Consider the following 16,514-nt stretch of genomic DNA (forward strand, 5'->3'; position numbering starts at 1 on the left):
GTCTTATAAAGTCCTTTATTAGTTGATTTTATTCTTTTCACTTTTAAGAGATCCTAAACTCATTTTTTTTTTGAAATCTGTAAAAAAAAAATCTCTTTTTCTAGCTAAAGAAAAATGTAGGCAAAAGTAGATAGTCCATATTGCGTTTCTCATCTTGAATAATTTAGCAGAGGAAATATTGTTGGTTAATGAATATCCCCATGTTTTGTTTCTTTGTCTTTACACACAAAGTAGCATCATTCCACTGCACCTCAATAAGATCTTTATATTATGTTCAACTAAAATAAAACTTACTATTTCATTCTTGCTAGAAAGTGAATGGTTGTCTCAAGCTCTTTACTAGTCACTATTAATCCAGAAATTGGGTACTATTTGCCTGGTCAGAGTGATATTACCTAAAACCAGTCCTTTTGAGTCAGTATATCATTTCCTGAACTTCCAAAGATATGCTGAAAAAGCTGAATGCAAATCTGCATTGTTAATTTCACATTTAACAAATAACATAGCAAAGGTTATAACATAATAGAGTATTTGTGCTATATAATTAATGTTAGATGGAATCATATATAAAATTATATATGTATTCATATGTGTATGCATGTATGTATGTATATATAGATCTAGCATGTATATATACATATTTATGTGCATGTATATACACACATATCTGCAAATATGTATCTCTTGCCAGATCACAATTTTGATTTGAAAATTGTTTTAATGGAAGAATATAGAAAACTAAAAATGTTAGGTTGATGTTATTATTTAAAGCAATGAGAGCGGACTGGCTAATGAAAATACCAAGAACTTGATTACGATTTAATTGACATCATATACTGACCATTAGAAGACATGGTCTCTACCTCTCCAGAATGCTATAACTTTCTAAGTTTGATGCATTCAGAAGCCTACACTCTGAAAATTTCTTTTTTATTTTAAATAACTCATCAATATTACTGTGAGTCAGTAATCTGGTCCTGAGAACCTCAGCATTATTTTTCTCTAAAAATAAGTTTATGAGAAACTTATGGAACTCACAAAGCTGGTTTATATTAGTCCTAACCTCCCTTGCAATGTAGAATAGTCTGGCCAATGAAATGTGAGTAATTTCAGGATGAAGAAGTTAAAAGATGACCTACTTGCCATATCCCCTTTGCCCCACTTTGATGACATTATAGATCACAAAGTTAATCAGATTATGGTTTAATATGTACGTCTTGTTTTAAGATTTCCCTGCAATTTCTATTTGCATTTTGTATTGGTAGGTGTAAATGAGCCTGACTAACATAATGTTTACCTCAATCATTTCTATATTTTCATGTGAATAGATTCGTAAATATTTACAAAGAATAGAAGAGGCATTCAATTTTTATAAACACAGAAATTTTTTTTTTTGGCTTTCAAATCATTAGTCATAACCATCCAGTTTTTCCCAAAATAGACTTTATTCAATATTTATCCTAAAGATATTCATCAAAATAATTCCATGTTATAACAAATTTAGGAAATGTTATGCTATATAGTGAACCATCTTACATCTCTCCTTGGAACTGAATATTTAAAAGTTAAGATTAATTCATCAGTGAGTAAAATGGCTTAAAGTTCTTTAATTTGGTGTTTATCTAAATCAAAACATGTGTTATTAAGTTAGACCATATAACATATTCCTTAACTGTTGTCCACTAAATAAACTTTAAGATGTATTTCATTAGATTATATTTTATTACAAGATTATAAAAAATATTGTAGAAGGAAACCAAATAGTGGATCTTTTAATGTGTATTTTGAACTCATATAGTAAAATTAGTTATCAGTAAGAATGATTAAGATTTTAACTTACTAAATCAAAATTTTCTTTAAGGAAGATATTCCTATCTTTATAATTCCAGTATTTTCAAAGTGCTTTACATTTAAAGGGCTCTTTAAAATATTTGTCAATAAATAAGTGACATGTTTCCTTTCTTAACAATGTCTTTCCACACACCTGCAAACCACAATGATGACTAGAAAAGAACTGGAAGAACCCAGAGAAGTAGAGGACACTGTGTTTCAAGCTTAAAAATCCATATGATTCCTAAGATAATACATATTAAATTCAGTAACATCGATTTAGATTACAAAATCCTGGCTAAGCTAGATTCTGATGCTCATGTTTAAAAAATAATTTTTCAGCTAAACAAAATTTCATGGTTTTAATACTTGCATATAAGTACAATGGCAATATAAGAGGTTTATAATTTTTAACTCTCTTTCCAAGATTTATCTTAGAATGTCTGAGATTGGGATGCCACTGCTGGGATAAATTTCTCTTGGCCATGGTAAAGAGCGAAGCATGCAAACAGAAAATGTTATTATGGCAGAGATAAAAATAGATCTTGGAATTATGCAGTTCATCCTTGTTACTATTCTGTCTATTAAAAGTAAAGGTAAAAAATTTTTGGAAACTTTAGTTAGCTATTAGTTTAATTACTTTTTATGAAATAATTGTATACACTGTTAAGATTTAGTGATTCCTCAAGCAGCTCTATTATCTCTGGCTACCATTACTATTATTATATGTAATCATTTCTAATTGTAATGCCTCGCCAATAAGTGTGGCATTGTAAAACAATAATTTACAGATGCCTATGAATCTAAATCAAGCATACTGTTTTCTCAAGTATATTATGTTAAATCTTGTTTATTCTAAGACACAACAAAGGACCCTGATGATAATTGCACAGGAAATAAAAGATTAAAAACTTTACCCAAAGACATTCATTATATATGTCTTAAACTTATCTACAAAATATACTAAATAATGATTATTTCTCAAGGACATATTCTCTGTCAAACAAAGTTATGAAGAGTAAGCAAATCTTTAATTAATGGAGATGATGGAGAATAATTATTGAGAGTATACATGTTGAAAAAACTAACAGAAAAAAATATTAAATAGATAAAAATAGTTTCATGTAATGAATCTCAGGGCGATTCTAATTAATCTGGAGATCTCATATTTTTAAAGGTAGCCTGAATAATATATAATTATTACATATTAAAATTGTACAATAGTAGGCACCCCTCTAGGATGGATTATGAGGCAATATTTTGATGCTTACCAGAACAGTAATGGCGACTTATTACATTTACTTCTAAAAATTTATCTAAAGTATGTGAGTGCCTGGTGAAACACATTCTCCCCAGTCTTCACAAATAAGAAAAAAAAAATAATAATAAATGGAAGTGGATACTGTTTATAGAATGTAGTCTATATTTAAGGAACTGGTAGCAGCCCTACTGAGTATAAACGACTATCCTTATTTTTAAGATAACCAAATTGAGACATAAAGAGGCCTCAGTTATACAGTGGTGGAGACTAGATTTGAAATTAAGTCCTTCAAGTTTACAACCCATTTTCTTAAATAATTTATTACCTTCCCTTGACAAGGCAATGGTTTTTAAAGTTTTTTTTTTTTCCCTAATCTAAATCAAGGTTTATTATGGAAGTTATGTTTAAGTTTGCTTTTATTTCTTTGACTTAATTTTAAATTCTTAAAAGCATTTCAATATGTTATAATGTACTTTACTGATTATACATCAATAATAAATCTAACTGATAAAAAGTATTAAATATCTCTAATGGTATCAGGTCTAAAAAAGATCAATTTACAATCAAACAAAAATATTGAGTCAACATAAAATTGAATAAGATAATTATTAAAACTGATATTCAACAAATCTACTAAAATTAGGCAAAATAATCACAATATAAAAATAATGTAATTTAGTACCTTCTTCTCTCCATAATATGTTAGCTACTGCAGCATGTTAAAGGAAAAGGAGAGAAAGAAAAATGAATAAATAGAGCTTCAATTGCATAATAATATAAATAACTATTAAAGAGGTCACAATCCCTAGGATAGAACATGTACATAAAAGTGGTGATGGTGAATTCAACAAACTACTTTGAATTAATAAAACAGCAAAATTCTGATACTAGCTAATAATGCTCTTTTCATTTCTTAAAATTGCCAATTCTTAGGAATAAAGATTTTTGTTAATAAACAAAGAACATTTTATGCATCACTGGAAAGAATGGGATATTTAGTTTATGTTATTAAAATACATCTTTAGAACAAACACTAGTAGTTAAAACTATTTATTTAAGACAGTATGGTTAAAAGTTGTTAACTAAAAAAAAATTTTAAATTCTCAGTAATCACAATATGCAATATTCTTATACAATATGCAATATTCCTGAGCAAGAAGAGTTGTTTAAATAAAGGATTTTGAACACAGACATAACTTATTTTTAAGTAATATATGTTTTCATTTTTTAAACCAGACAATGAAATGCATCTAAATATATCTTGTGTAGTTCAATGCACAATAATGATTCATATTAAATTGATTCTGGACAATGGTTATATTAAATACTATGTAGAGATTAAATCAATAGAGTTAAAATATTGAGATAGAAATAAAGAAAAAAATACCAATTAGAAATATTCTCAGAGAAGTGTCTGCCTCCATTACTAATTCAAATTCACCCAAATTCTGTTTTCAGAGCAAAATAATATACCAAGAGAAAGTGTAACTGAAACAAAATCTCATCTAAGTATACCCTGAGTATTTTAACCATATTAAAAGCACAATCACTTTTTTTTTTTTTAACTGAACCCCTGATGAATGAAACAGAGCCAAGTCTACAGTCCAAAGTTCCTAGTTGGAGGCTGAAGGCCCACATATCCAGTTTCAAAAACTGCTAAACATTTAAAAAATATTTTTTTGTAAAATGACATTCATCCCTTCAAAACATTTTGTGGTGCTGTTCTTGTTGTCTACAGTGTTCTTGAAATGAATATGAAAATGATAGATCTATTTGCTAGGAAAGGACACAGACCTCAGTTATCAGCAGTTAACCTCGGTCTGGAAGTAGATGATCCTGTTCCTAAAGTTTCATCAGAATGTCAATAGTAGTCACAGTGCCTATGTCATTCACTTCATCTCATCACAGGGGCATTTTATCATCTCACATCATCACAAGAAGAAAGGTAAGTACAGTACAATGAGAGAGAGAGAGAGTATATTCACATAACATTTATTATAGCATATTATTATAATTATTTTTATTAGTTATTATGGTCAATATTTTACGGTGCCTAATTTATAAAATAAAATTTATCATAGGTATGTATGTATAAGAAAAAAAAAACAGCATATATGGAGTGTAGTACATAAGTAGTTTCATGTATCCACTAGGGTCTTAGAACATATTCTCCGCCTGAGGGGGAACTACTATATTCAGAGAAATTTAAGTAATTGAGTATGTCTGAGAGAAAAACTGATAGAAGATGGGGTCAGAGAATTTTTCCATGAGTAGATTAAGAAAGTCTTTTGTACACAATGCAGAAGAAAGTAAATTTTCCTCTGTAGGTTCAGGAAAGGCTGGGCCATGACTTCTCTCTCTCTCTCTCTCTCTTTTTTTTTTCTGTTTTATTAAAAAAAGAAATGCAACAGATATATGTTTCCTCATATCTCCATTCATTTGCTTAGGGAGTGAGCCACCTACTATGTGTCAGACATTGCATTAAGTGATATAATACACAGATTATGTAGGCCCATTCTCTCTGTTAATAGAGTTTATATTCTAATTGAGAAAAAATATTATTCACCACACGACAGAGAAAAATTTTTAAATTACACATTTAATGGGTTATAAAAGAGAGGAACAGTACTGGGAAGGCTTTTAGCAGGTGAATTAAACATAGAGCAGTACCAAAGGTGAAGGATACAAGATGAATTAGAGTGAACCAAGTGAGAATTGTAAGGATAGGTTTCTAGAGAGAAGAAAAAGCCTGCACAAACCTTAATGGTATACCAAAGCCCTGCCAGTTTAAAGGAGTTAAAGACAAAGATATTTTCAAGATAGGCAATCATTTATGGGAAAGTAGCAAAAAATACATAGTTTGTGATATTGACATCAAACAAGGTAAAATTCAAAGCACTTTATATTGAAATTAATATTATATAAACTAAAACCATCATATTAAAATATGAAGCAAAAGCTATTAGGACTGGATACAAATTGATAAATCCACAATCATATTTTATTTTGTTACCTTATCACTCTCAGTATTTGAAAAAGTAAAAGAAAAAAGACAAAGTTTAAATAATATAATTATTAAGACTGAATTAGTAGTTTCATAATGAGTGTTGTACTATACAAACAGAACGTTGAACTATAAAAACATAAGTGTTTTTCAGATTTTCTGGAAAAATTTTCAAGAGTGGTCACAAAGTAAACTATAAAATGAAAAGTCTTTCTCTATTTTGTAGGTATATTCTAATCAGCATAGTTTAAACATTTTCAGACAATAAAATAAATATGAAAATCCATGAAATGTGTTTAAACACACAAAATTCTTCCACAAATTATTTTTTTTAATCAAATATGGGGTACCTGGTTGGTGCAGTAGGTTAATGTCCAACTCTTGGTTTTGGCTCTGATCTCAGAGTTGTGAGATGGAACCCCACATCATGCTCCACACTCCGTGCAGAGTCTGCTTAAGAGTCTCTCCCTCTCCCTCTTCACCTCCCCACTGATCTCTCTTTCTCTCTCTCTCTCTCTCTCTCTCTCACTCTCTGCCTAAAATAAATAAATAAAATCTTTAAAAATAACTAAATAATAAAATATGACTATGATTCATGTAAGACAACAAAAATGAATATTCAATATGTGGACCTAAAGAGTTTTGGCCAAGAGATAAAACAGAGATTTGATTGATGCATTATTGAGCAAAATAGAAAGAGGAAAAATGATAGAGAGAAAGCAGAAGTGGAACCAAAACCAGGAGGAAGAAAAAAGGGAAAGAAATGGAGAGACAAGGAAGATAGAAGGAATGACTATAGCTATGATTTTAAATTAATGTAGGTTTTTTTGTATTTTCAAGTTTTTATTTAATTTACAGTTATTTAGGGGCTCCTGAGTGGCTCAGTGGGTTAAACCTCTGCCTTCAGCTCGGGTCATGATCTCAGGGTTCTGGGATTGAGACCTGCATCGGACTTTCTGCTCAGAAGGGAGCCTGCTTCCCCCTCTCTCTCTCTGCCTGCCTCTCTGTCTACTTGTGATCTCTGTCAAATAAATAAATAAAATCTTTTAAAAAATTATAGTTATTTAATATACAGTATAATATTAGTTTCTGGAGTAGAATTTAGTGATTCATCACTTTACTGTAGAATTTTTGCTAATAAATTTTGTAAGCCTGATTTCACTCAAAAAAATTCAAAGAAATATAAATATCCAAACTGAAGTGAAGAAAAAAATGAATAAAAATAACCATTGTACTGATTGAAACATTTTTTTAATTTAAATTCAGTTAATTAATGTATAGTATATTATTAGTTTCAGAGCTAGAGTTTAGTGATTTATCAGTATTATATAATACCCAGTGCTCATTATATTATGTGCTGTCCTTAATGTCCATCACCAGTTACCCTATCCCTCCACTGCTCTCCCCTCCAGCAACAGTTTTTTCCCCTATGATTAAGAGTCTCTTATGGTTCGTCTCCCTCTGATTGTGTCTTGTTTTATTTCTTCCTCCCTTCCCTTATGACCCTGTCTTGTCTCTTAAATTCCACATATGAGTAAGGTCATATAATTGTCTTTCTATGATTGATTTTTTTCTCTAGCATAATACCCTCTAGTTCCATCCATGTTGTTGCAAAAATAAAGATTTCTTTTTTGATGGCTGATTAATATCCCATTGTCTATACATACCACATCTTCTTTATCCATTCATCTGTCGATGGACATCTCTGTTTTTTTCCAGTTTGGCTATTGTGAACATAGCTGCAGTAAGCATTGGGGTGCAGGTGCCCCTCCAGATCCCTACATTTGTATCTTTGGGGTAAATACCTAGTAGTGCAATTGCTAGGTCATAGGGTAGCTCTATTTTCAACTTTTTGAGGAACCTCCATAATGTTTTCCAGAGTGTTATATCAGCTTGCATTCCCACCAACAGCATAAAAGTGTTCCCTTTTCTCTGCATCCTCACCCACACTTGTTGCTTTTTGTCTTCTTAATTTTGGCCATTCTGACTTGTGTAAGGTGGTATCTCATTGTAGTCTGGGTTTGTATTTCCCTGATACCAAGTGATACTGAGCATTTTTTCATGTGTCTGTACATTTGTATGTATTCTTTGAAAAATGTCTGTTCATGCCTTCTGCCCATTCTTGATTTGGTTATTTGTTCTTTGGGTGTTGAATTTGATAAGTTCTTCAGAGATTATGGATACCAGTCCTTTATTTGATATGCCACTTGCAAATATCTTCTCCCATTCTGTCAACTGTCTTTTGGTTTTGTCAATTGTTTTCTTTGCTATGCAAAAGTTTTTGTCTTGATGAAGTCCCAATATTTCATTTTTGCCTTTATTTCCCTTGCCTTTAGAAGCATGCCTAGTAAGAATTTGCTGCAGCTGAGGTCACAGAGGTTGCAGCCTGTATTTTCCTTTACAATTTTGATGGATTCCTGTCTCACATTTAGATCTTTAATCCATTTTGAGTCCATTTTGTGTATGGTGTAAGAAAATGGTCTAGTTTCATTTTTTCTGCAAGTGGCTGTCCAATTTTCCCAGGACCATTTGTTGAAGAGACTGTCTTTTTCCTATTGGATATTCTTTCCTGCTTTGTCAAAGATTACTTGACCATAGAGTTGAGGGTCCACTTCGGGTTCTCTATTCTGTTCCATTGATTGATGTGTTTTTGCCCCAGTACCATACTGTCTTGATAATTACAGCTTTGTAATAGAGCTTGAAATCTGGGATTGTGATGTCACCAGCTTTGATTTTCTTTTTCAATATTCCTTTAGCTATCCAAGGTCTTTTCTGGTTCCATACAAGTTTTAGGATTATTTGTTCCAGCTCTGTGAGAAAAGCTGATGGTATTTTGATAAGGATTGCTTTGAATGTATAGATTGCTCTAAGTAACATGGATATTTTCACAATATTTGCTCTTCCAATCCATAATCATGGAAAATTTTTCCATTTCTTTGTGTCTTCCACAATTCCTTTCAGGAGCATTCTATAATTTTCTGAGTAGAGTAACTTTGCCTCCTTGAATAGGTTTATTTCTTGGTATCTTAGAGGTTTTGGTGCAATTATAATTGGGATCAGCTCCTCAATTTTTCTTTCTTCTGTCTCATCATCAGTGTATAGAAATTCAACTGATTTTGGTGCATTGATTTTATATCCTATCACCTTGGTGAATTATTGAATGAGTTCTTGCAACTTGGGGGTGGAGTATCTTGGGTTTTCCACATAGAGTATCATGTCATCTCTGAAGAGTGAGATTTTTATTTCTTCTTTGTTGATTTGGATGACTTCTTGTTGTTGTTGTTGTCTGACTATTGAGGCTATGACTTCTAGTACTATGTTGAAAAACAGTGGTAAGAGTAGACATCCCTGTCCATAGGGAAAAAGCTCTCAGTTTTTCCTCATTAAGAATAATATTCGCTGTAGGCTTTAAATAGATGGCCTTTTTGATACTGAGGTATGTTCCCTCTATCCCTAAACTGTGAAGAGTTTTAATCAAGAAAGGATGTTGTATTTTGTGAAATGTTTTTCCTGCATCTATTAATAGGATCATAAGGTTCTTAACTATTCTTTATTAATATAGTGTACACATTGATTTGTTGATGTTGAGCAAGCCTTGCAACCCAGGAATAAATCCCGCTTGGTTGTGGTGAATAATCCTTTTAATGTACCATTGTATCTATTAGGTAGTATCTTGGTGAGAATTTTTGCATTATGTTCATCAGGGATAACGGTCTGTAATTTTCCTTTTTGTTGTGGTCTTTGGCTAGTTTGGGGATCAAAGGAATGCTGGCCTCATAGAATGAGTTTGTAAGTTTTCCTTCCATTTCTATTTTTTGAAACACGTTCATAAGAATAGCTATCAGTTCTCTAAATGTTTGCTAGAATTCCCTTAGGAAGCCATCCAGCCCAATCTTGGGTCTTGTTTATTGGGAGATTTTTGATGACTGCTTCAATTTCCTGATGATTATGGGTCTGTTCAGGTTTTCTATTTCTTCCTAATTGAGTTTTGGTAGTTTATAAGTTTCTAGGAATGTATCCATTTTTTCCAGGTTGCCTAATTTGTTGGCATATATTTGCTCATATTATGTTCTTAAGATTGTTTGTATTTCCTTGGTGTTGGTCAAGATCTTTCCTCCATCATTCACAATTTTGTTAATTTGGGTTTTGTTTCTTTTTGATAAGTCTGGCTAGTGGCTTTGATAAGCCACTATAAAGAATCTTATTAAGATTCTAATCCACTAATAAAGAATCTTATTAATTCTTTCCAAGAATCAGCTTCTAGTTTCATTGATCTGTTCTTCTGATTTTTGGTTTCTGTTTCATTGATTTCTGCTCTAACATTTATTAGTTCTCTTCTCCTGCTTGGTTTAGACTTTCTTTGCTGTTCTTTCTCTAGTTCATTTAGGTATAAAGTTAGCTTGCGTATTTGAGACCTTTCTTATTTCTTGAGAAAGGCTTATATTGCTATGTACTTCCCTCTTAGGACTGCTTTTGCTGCATCCCAAAGATTTTGAATAGTTGTGTTTTCATTTTCATTTGTTTCCATGAAATTTTAAATTCTTCTTTAATTTCCTGGTTGACCCATTCATTCTTCAGTAGGATGCTCTTTAACCTCCTATTCAAGTTTCTTCCAAATTTCCTCTTCTGATTAAGTTGTTGTTTCAAAGCACAGTGGTCTGAAAATATGCAGGGAATAATCTCAGTCTTTTGATATCATTTGAGACATGATTTGGAATCTAGTATGTAATCTATGCTGGAGAATGTTCCATGTGCCCTCGAGAAAAACGTGTATTCTGTTGTTCTAAGACGGAATGCTCTGTATACATCTGAAGTCCATCCAGTCCAGTGTTATTCAAAGCCCTTGTTTCCTTGTTTTCCTTCTGCTTAGATGATCTGTCCATTGCAGTGAGTGGGGTGTTAAAGTCCCCTATTATTAATGTATTATTATCAATGTCAGTTTTTATTTTTTATTCGGTTATTAACTGGTTCATAAAATTCATTGCTCCCATATTAGAGGCATAAATATTTACAATTGTTAGATCTTGCTGGATAGACCCTTTCTATATGATATAGTGTCTCTCTTCATCCCATACTGCAATCTTTGTCTTAAAATCTAATTTGTCTGATATAAGGATGGCCACCCCAGCTTTCTTTTGGAGTTTTTTAACATGATAAATTATTTCTCACCCCCTCACTCTCAAACCAGAGGTGTCTTTGGTTCCAAAACAAGTGTCTTGCAGACAACATATCCATGGAACTTGCTTTTTTAATCCATTCTGATACTTGTGTCTTTTGATTGAGGCATTTAGCTCATTTACTCTCAGAGTAACTATTGAAAAATGTGAATTTAGTTCCATTGTATTACCTGTAAAGTCACTGTTTCTGTATACTCTCTCTGTTCCTTTCTAGTCTTTTTGGGGGGGGAGTCTTTCTTTGCTTAAAGAATTCCCTTTAATATTTCTTGCCAGGCTAGGTTAATGATCACAAATTCTTTTAGTTTCTGTTTTTCCTGGAAGCTTTTCATCTCTCCTTCTATTTTGAATAAATAACAGCTTTGTTGAATAAAGTATTCTTGGTTGCATATTTTTGTCATGTAGCACCCTGAATATATCATGCCAGTCCTTTCTGCCCTGCCAGGTCTCTGTGGATAGGCCTGCTGCCAGTCTAATGTTTCTACCCTTGTCAGTTATGGACCTCTTGTCCTGAGCTGCTTTCAGAGTTTTCTCTTTGTCTCAAAGATTTGCCAGTTTCACTATTATGTGTTGAAGTGTTGACCTATTTTTAGTGATTTTGCAGGCGTTCCCTCCCTCTGGACTTCAATATCTCTTTCCTTCCCCAGATTAGGGAAATTCTCAACTATATGTTGCTCTAGTATACCTTCTGCCTCTCTCTTTCCTTTTCTTCTGGGATCCCAATTATTCTAATATTGTTTCACTTTATGGTATCACTTATCTCTCAAATTCTCCCCTCATGATCCAGGAGTTATCTCTCTCTCTCTTTTTTTTTCTCAGCTTCTTTATTCTCCATTATTTTCCCTTCTATATCACTAATTCTCTCTTCTGCCTCATTTATCCTAACAATTAGATCCTTCATTTTTTATTATATTTCATTAATAGCCTTTTAAATTTTGACTTGATTAGATTTGGGTTCTTTTTTTTTTATCCAGAAAGGGATTCTTTAGTGTCTTCTATGCTTTTTTCAACCCCAGGTAGTATCTTTATAATTATGATTCTGAGCTCTAGTTCTGAAATCTTGTTTCCATATTGATTAGGTCCCTGGCAGTCTCACCTTTTCTGAGGTGAGTTTTTCCATCTTGTCATTCTTGCAGAAAAGTGGCTGCTTTTCTATTCGTATAATTAAAATAATTCTTTTCTTCGATCTCCAATTGAGTTCACAAGTGTTCAGAATGATTTGATAGCTATCCAGCTGAATTCCTGGGACCAGACAAAACTAAAGTCTCCTACTCCTCTACCATCTTGGAAAGTCCCTAATTGAAACATTTTTAAAAATAGTTTTTTTCCAACATCCTCTCAGGGTCTGAGGTTTTGTAATGAATATTTACTAACTTTTAAGATTTGTACAATTCCAGTTCTGTTAAATATGTTTAGGCTATGGAAACATTTCTATTTATTTTATAAAGTCAACAAAAGCAATGCCAATATCTAATCATAGTAGCAAATCAAAGGGAATTATAGAAAAATTTCACTAGTGACAAAAATTAAAGATAAAATGTAAACAAAATTCATCAGGCTATTAAAGGTTGATCATAGACAGGATCCCTTTGGAATGAAGGAATGTATTTGTAAGAATTTAGTTAAGAAATTTAATTAACTTAATGTACTTTACTAGTTTATCAAGTGAGAAAAAGGAATGTAATTTAACTAAACAATTGTAATCAGATAAGATGTGTTGCCTATTACTAAGTATAATCTAAATACAGTAAATCTAGTGTAACATTCACTAAAAATATGCTAGATGGAAAGCTATATATTTTTAAATCAAAAGAGTGAATGTTATAGAGAATTTATTCTGCAATTACTTAATTTAAAAATTGCATGTATTGTTATTGTATATTTAGAACATATTCCATTTTTATAGTATAAAGTTGGAATGCACATTAAGTGTAAAAAATAGTTTGAATTCAATTACATAGGTATAATAACCAAGCCTCTTTTCCTGAGATGTCTTATTATTTTTCTGATTTTTATGTAAGTGTACATGTAAATGGGGGTATTTTTGATACTATGAGTATACAACATGTAAAATAATTTTAATCCTGCATATTTATTTATCATATCTCTACTTTGGTCTTCAATATACAGTTTAAATCAATATACACTATTTCTTCATATGGTTTTCTTCCTTTAAAAAATAATACTGTTCATTATTAATCAATCCAAACTTGATACCTACTGCCAGAAGTTAGTATAAGTTATAAGATTCAGTAAGTATCATTGACTTCTCAGTCATATACACATCTATATGATGTATGGATATATACATATACATTGACATACACATGTGTGTGTGTATGTGTGCATGGATGTGTTTTAACTGTGATGACCATCCTTCAGTGTAGTAATTCCATTGCTATATATTCCTACAAGAGGCGTAGGGATGGTTAAAGCCACTGGCACATGTTCAAGTTAAATGCCAAACATTGTTATCAGCACCACCAACATTGTGTGCAAGTATTCACTCCTCCACGCTCAAGGTAGACTAAAAATGTATGTATGTGTATGCATGCACATACATATTACCAAATATTACCAAATATTTTATTGCATAATATTACCAAATATTAATATATAAATATAATATATGTTACATATAATATATGGTAGTTTGATTATGTTATATTATTTTTGCAAATATTGAAAGAAAATTTTCTTGTTTTTTAATGCCTTTAAACTATTATTTCTATTGGGATATTACTTTTCTCTTCTATATGTATATGCATTTTAAAGATTTTATTTATTTGAGAGAGAGAAAAGAGCATGAATGGAGGGAGGGGCAGAGGGAGAAGTAGACTCTCTCTTGAGCAGGGAACCTGATGCAAGTGTTTGATCCCAGGACGCTGGGATCATGACCTGATCCAAAGGTCAGCCACTTAACTGACTGAGCCACCCAGGTCTATTTTTTTTTTTTTAAATTTTAACAACAACTTATATTGGAATGACTTTATCATATTGATCTATATTTCACATAATAAAAACAGCTATCTATAGTGAATGCTGACTTAATCACACCTATTTACTTAAAAACATAATGCATATTCGTGTGTGTAAGTATATACTCTCAAAGTCCTTAGTATAGCATATACAGTCTTTTATGACATGCCTGTGTCATTTTAAACTCACATTCCGAACATCAAGACATTTTGAATTTCTTCATGGTTACCCATATGTTAAATCTGACAGTAATACCCTTACCAGAATTATTCACTTAATTCTCCTCTAATTCTCCTTTAAACCAGCTTATTATTTTTTTTAAATCTGTAGCTATTCTGTAAAACAGAGTTAGAGCTAAAGAAACTGTTTTTTTTTTTTCTGTACTTATTGAATCCTATTATTATGCCCTTAATACAGCATAAATGAAATTTCTGTTCTGAAATCTTTTATTTTTAACTGGACAACAAACCCCTCAAAATTGCATACACCCCATAATTTAGTATTTATTCATAACTTAATTGAAATATAAAATTGTTTTTGAAGATAACATATGCCTTATAATGAAAATGTGGTCCAAAGAAACAGATATCTGGACTCTAGTAACAGAATCTTCTATGAATGCCCTTTTAAATAAAGTGCCTTATTTTATATATTAGGGACTTGTGATTACATTCAAAGTGATGGATCTCATGTTAAATATGCTATCTGTATGTGGAAATATATGTGAAGAGTTGAATGTTATATAAGTAACAGCAAAAGATGATTAACTACATAGCAACGTGCTATAGTACTGAACAGATATTTTATTCACATGGAAACTGGTTGGCTTTGCGATTAAATAAGTTTTTGCTTGTCCTTGTCTTTGAAAGTGTAAGGTTTTCACTAGTGGAAAACATTTTTTTTTTTATAAACTGCATTTATGTAAGGATAACATTTTAGTTAGATGTCTTATTCTCTGCTTCTCCTTTTGGATTTAAGAAGTTGACTTAACTTCAGAAGGCAAATGGAAAAGGGCAATGTTAAAAGAAAATGTAAATAAAAATTTAATGTGTCTAAAAAATGTATGGTTAGTATTATGGTAGCTGAAATTTCTTTGAATGTGCATATGGAGAATGAAATGAGACATTTAAAATAGACTATTTTTAGGATGGAAAGCTATATAAGATATGTCAAGTACATTGCCTGCCATGTGCCAAATTCAAAGCCACTTTCAAGTAAAACTGTGATTTGTTGGGCACTGATTGAAGATGATTCTTCCCTATGACTACAAAGATTCAGAACCTAGTGTCTAATATTAGCTGATTAGGCTAGAGTGTCCAGCTAACCTTAGGGAATACGACTCAGAAACTGGCCAGGAATCTGTTGTCCTAATTTCTACAGACTGATGAAATGGGATAATCAGATTCTTTTCAGGGATAATTTGAGTCAAGAAATCATGTTAAAAAAAGGGAGAGCACAGAGAACCAGAATTGTAAGAATGCATAGCAAATGGCTCCATGACGTAGAGTCAGGGCCCTTAATGATTTGTGAAAACAAAGATAACTCAAAATTGCAAAAGGGACCCTTCCATGAAGAGAGAGAGTCAGTAGTTGTCTATGGAACATCAGTTTCTGGGTTCTGAATGAGGATACATCCCAGACTGCTTCACATTGCCAGTTTAACAATCACATCAATTTAAAAATAACCTATACTTAGCCAAATAGAGAACCTACTTCTGGAAACCAAATAGCCTGAGTGAAACCAAGACAATGTAAGAACTTTTGCCATGTCAAAAGATTAAAGCCACAACACAAAACAAATAAAAACCATATCCATCTTTCCAGGAACCTGGCTGGTTCAGTCGGAAGAGCAAGCAACTCTCGATCTCAGGGTCAAGAATTCAAGCACCACAATGGGTGTAGTGATTACTTAAATAAATAAATAAGTAAATAAATACATGAATATGAACAAACTTAAAAAATACAATATCTGTCTTTCCTTCCAATAACAAATCAAGTAAGCCAATATTTGCAGTAGTTATTGCCTGATGCATAAAACATTATCTCAAGACTTAGCAGCTTAAAAATTAAAAAAACAGTTATGGTATTTGTGGTAGTGGGTTGGCTAGAAGCATTCTGATTTGGGGTATCTCATGAGGCTCGAGTTATCTGAGGGCTTAACTTGGGCTGGAAGATTGGCTGCCAATTTAGTGCTGGCTATTGGCAGAAAGTCCCAGTTCTTTACCTATGGGACTCTCCCCAAGTCGGCTGACATGTTCTCACATACA

General features: G+C 31.9%; 1 protein-coding gene across 3 annotated transcripts in view; it reads right to left on the minus strand.

Moving 5' to 3' along the window:
- Nucleotides 1-16,514, minus strand: part of LOC111156442 (follistatin like 5) — a 764,534-nt gene that overhangs the window by 107,844 nt on the left and 640,176 nt on the right. For 2 of the 3 annotated variants that reach the window (XM_022517356.1, XM_022517364.1), the window contains one exon: nt 3,774-3,800. The exons of the other annotated variant lie outside the window; for it this stretch is intronic. In XM_022517356.1, coding sequence (XP_022373064.1) covers nt 3,774-3,800 — 27 coding nt within the window. The remainder of the gene's footprint in view (nt 1-3,773; nt 3,801-16,514) is intronic. 3 annotated transcript variants of the gene reach the window in all.

This window comes from Enhydra lutris, unplaced genomic scaffold (genome assembly GCF_002288905.1).
Source record: "Enhydra lutris kenyoni isolate GAN:26980312 unplaced genomic scaffold, ASM228890v2 scaffoldscaffold3, whole genome shotgun sequence".
NCBI classification, from domain to species: Eukaryota; Metazoa; Chordata; class Mammalia; order Carnivora; family Mustelidae; genus Enhydra; species Enhydra lutris.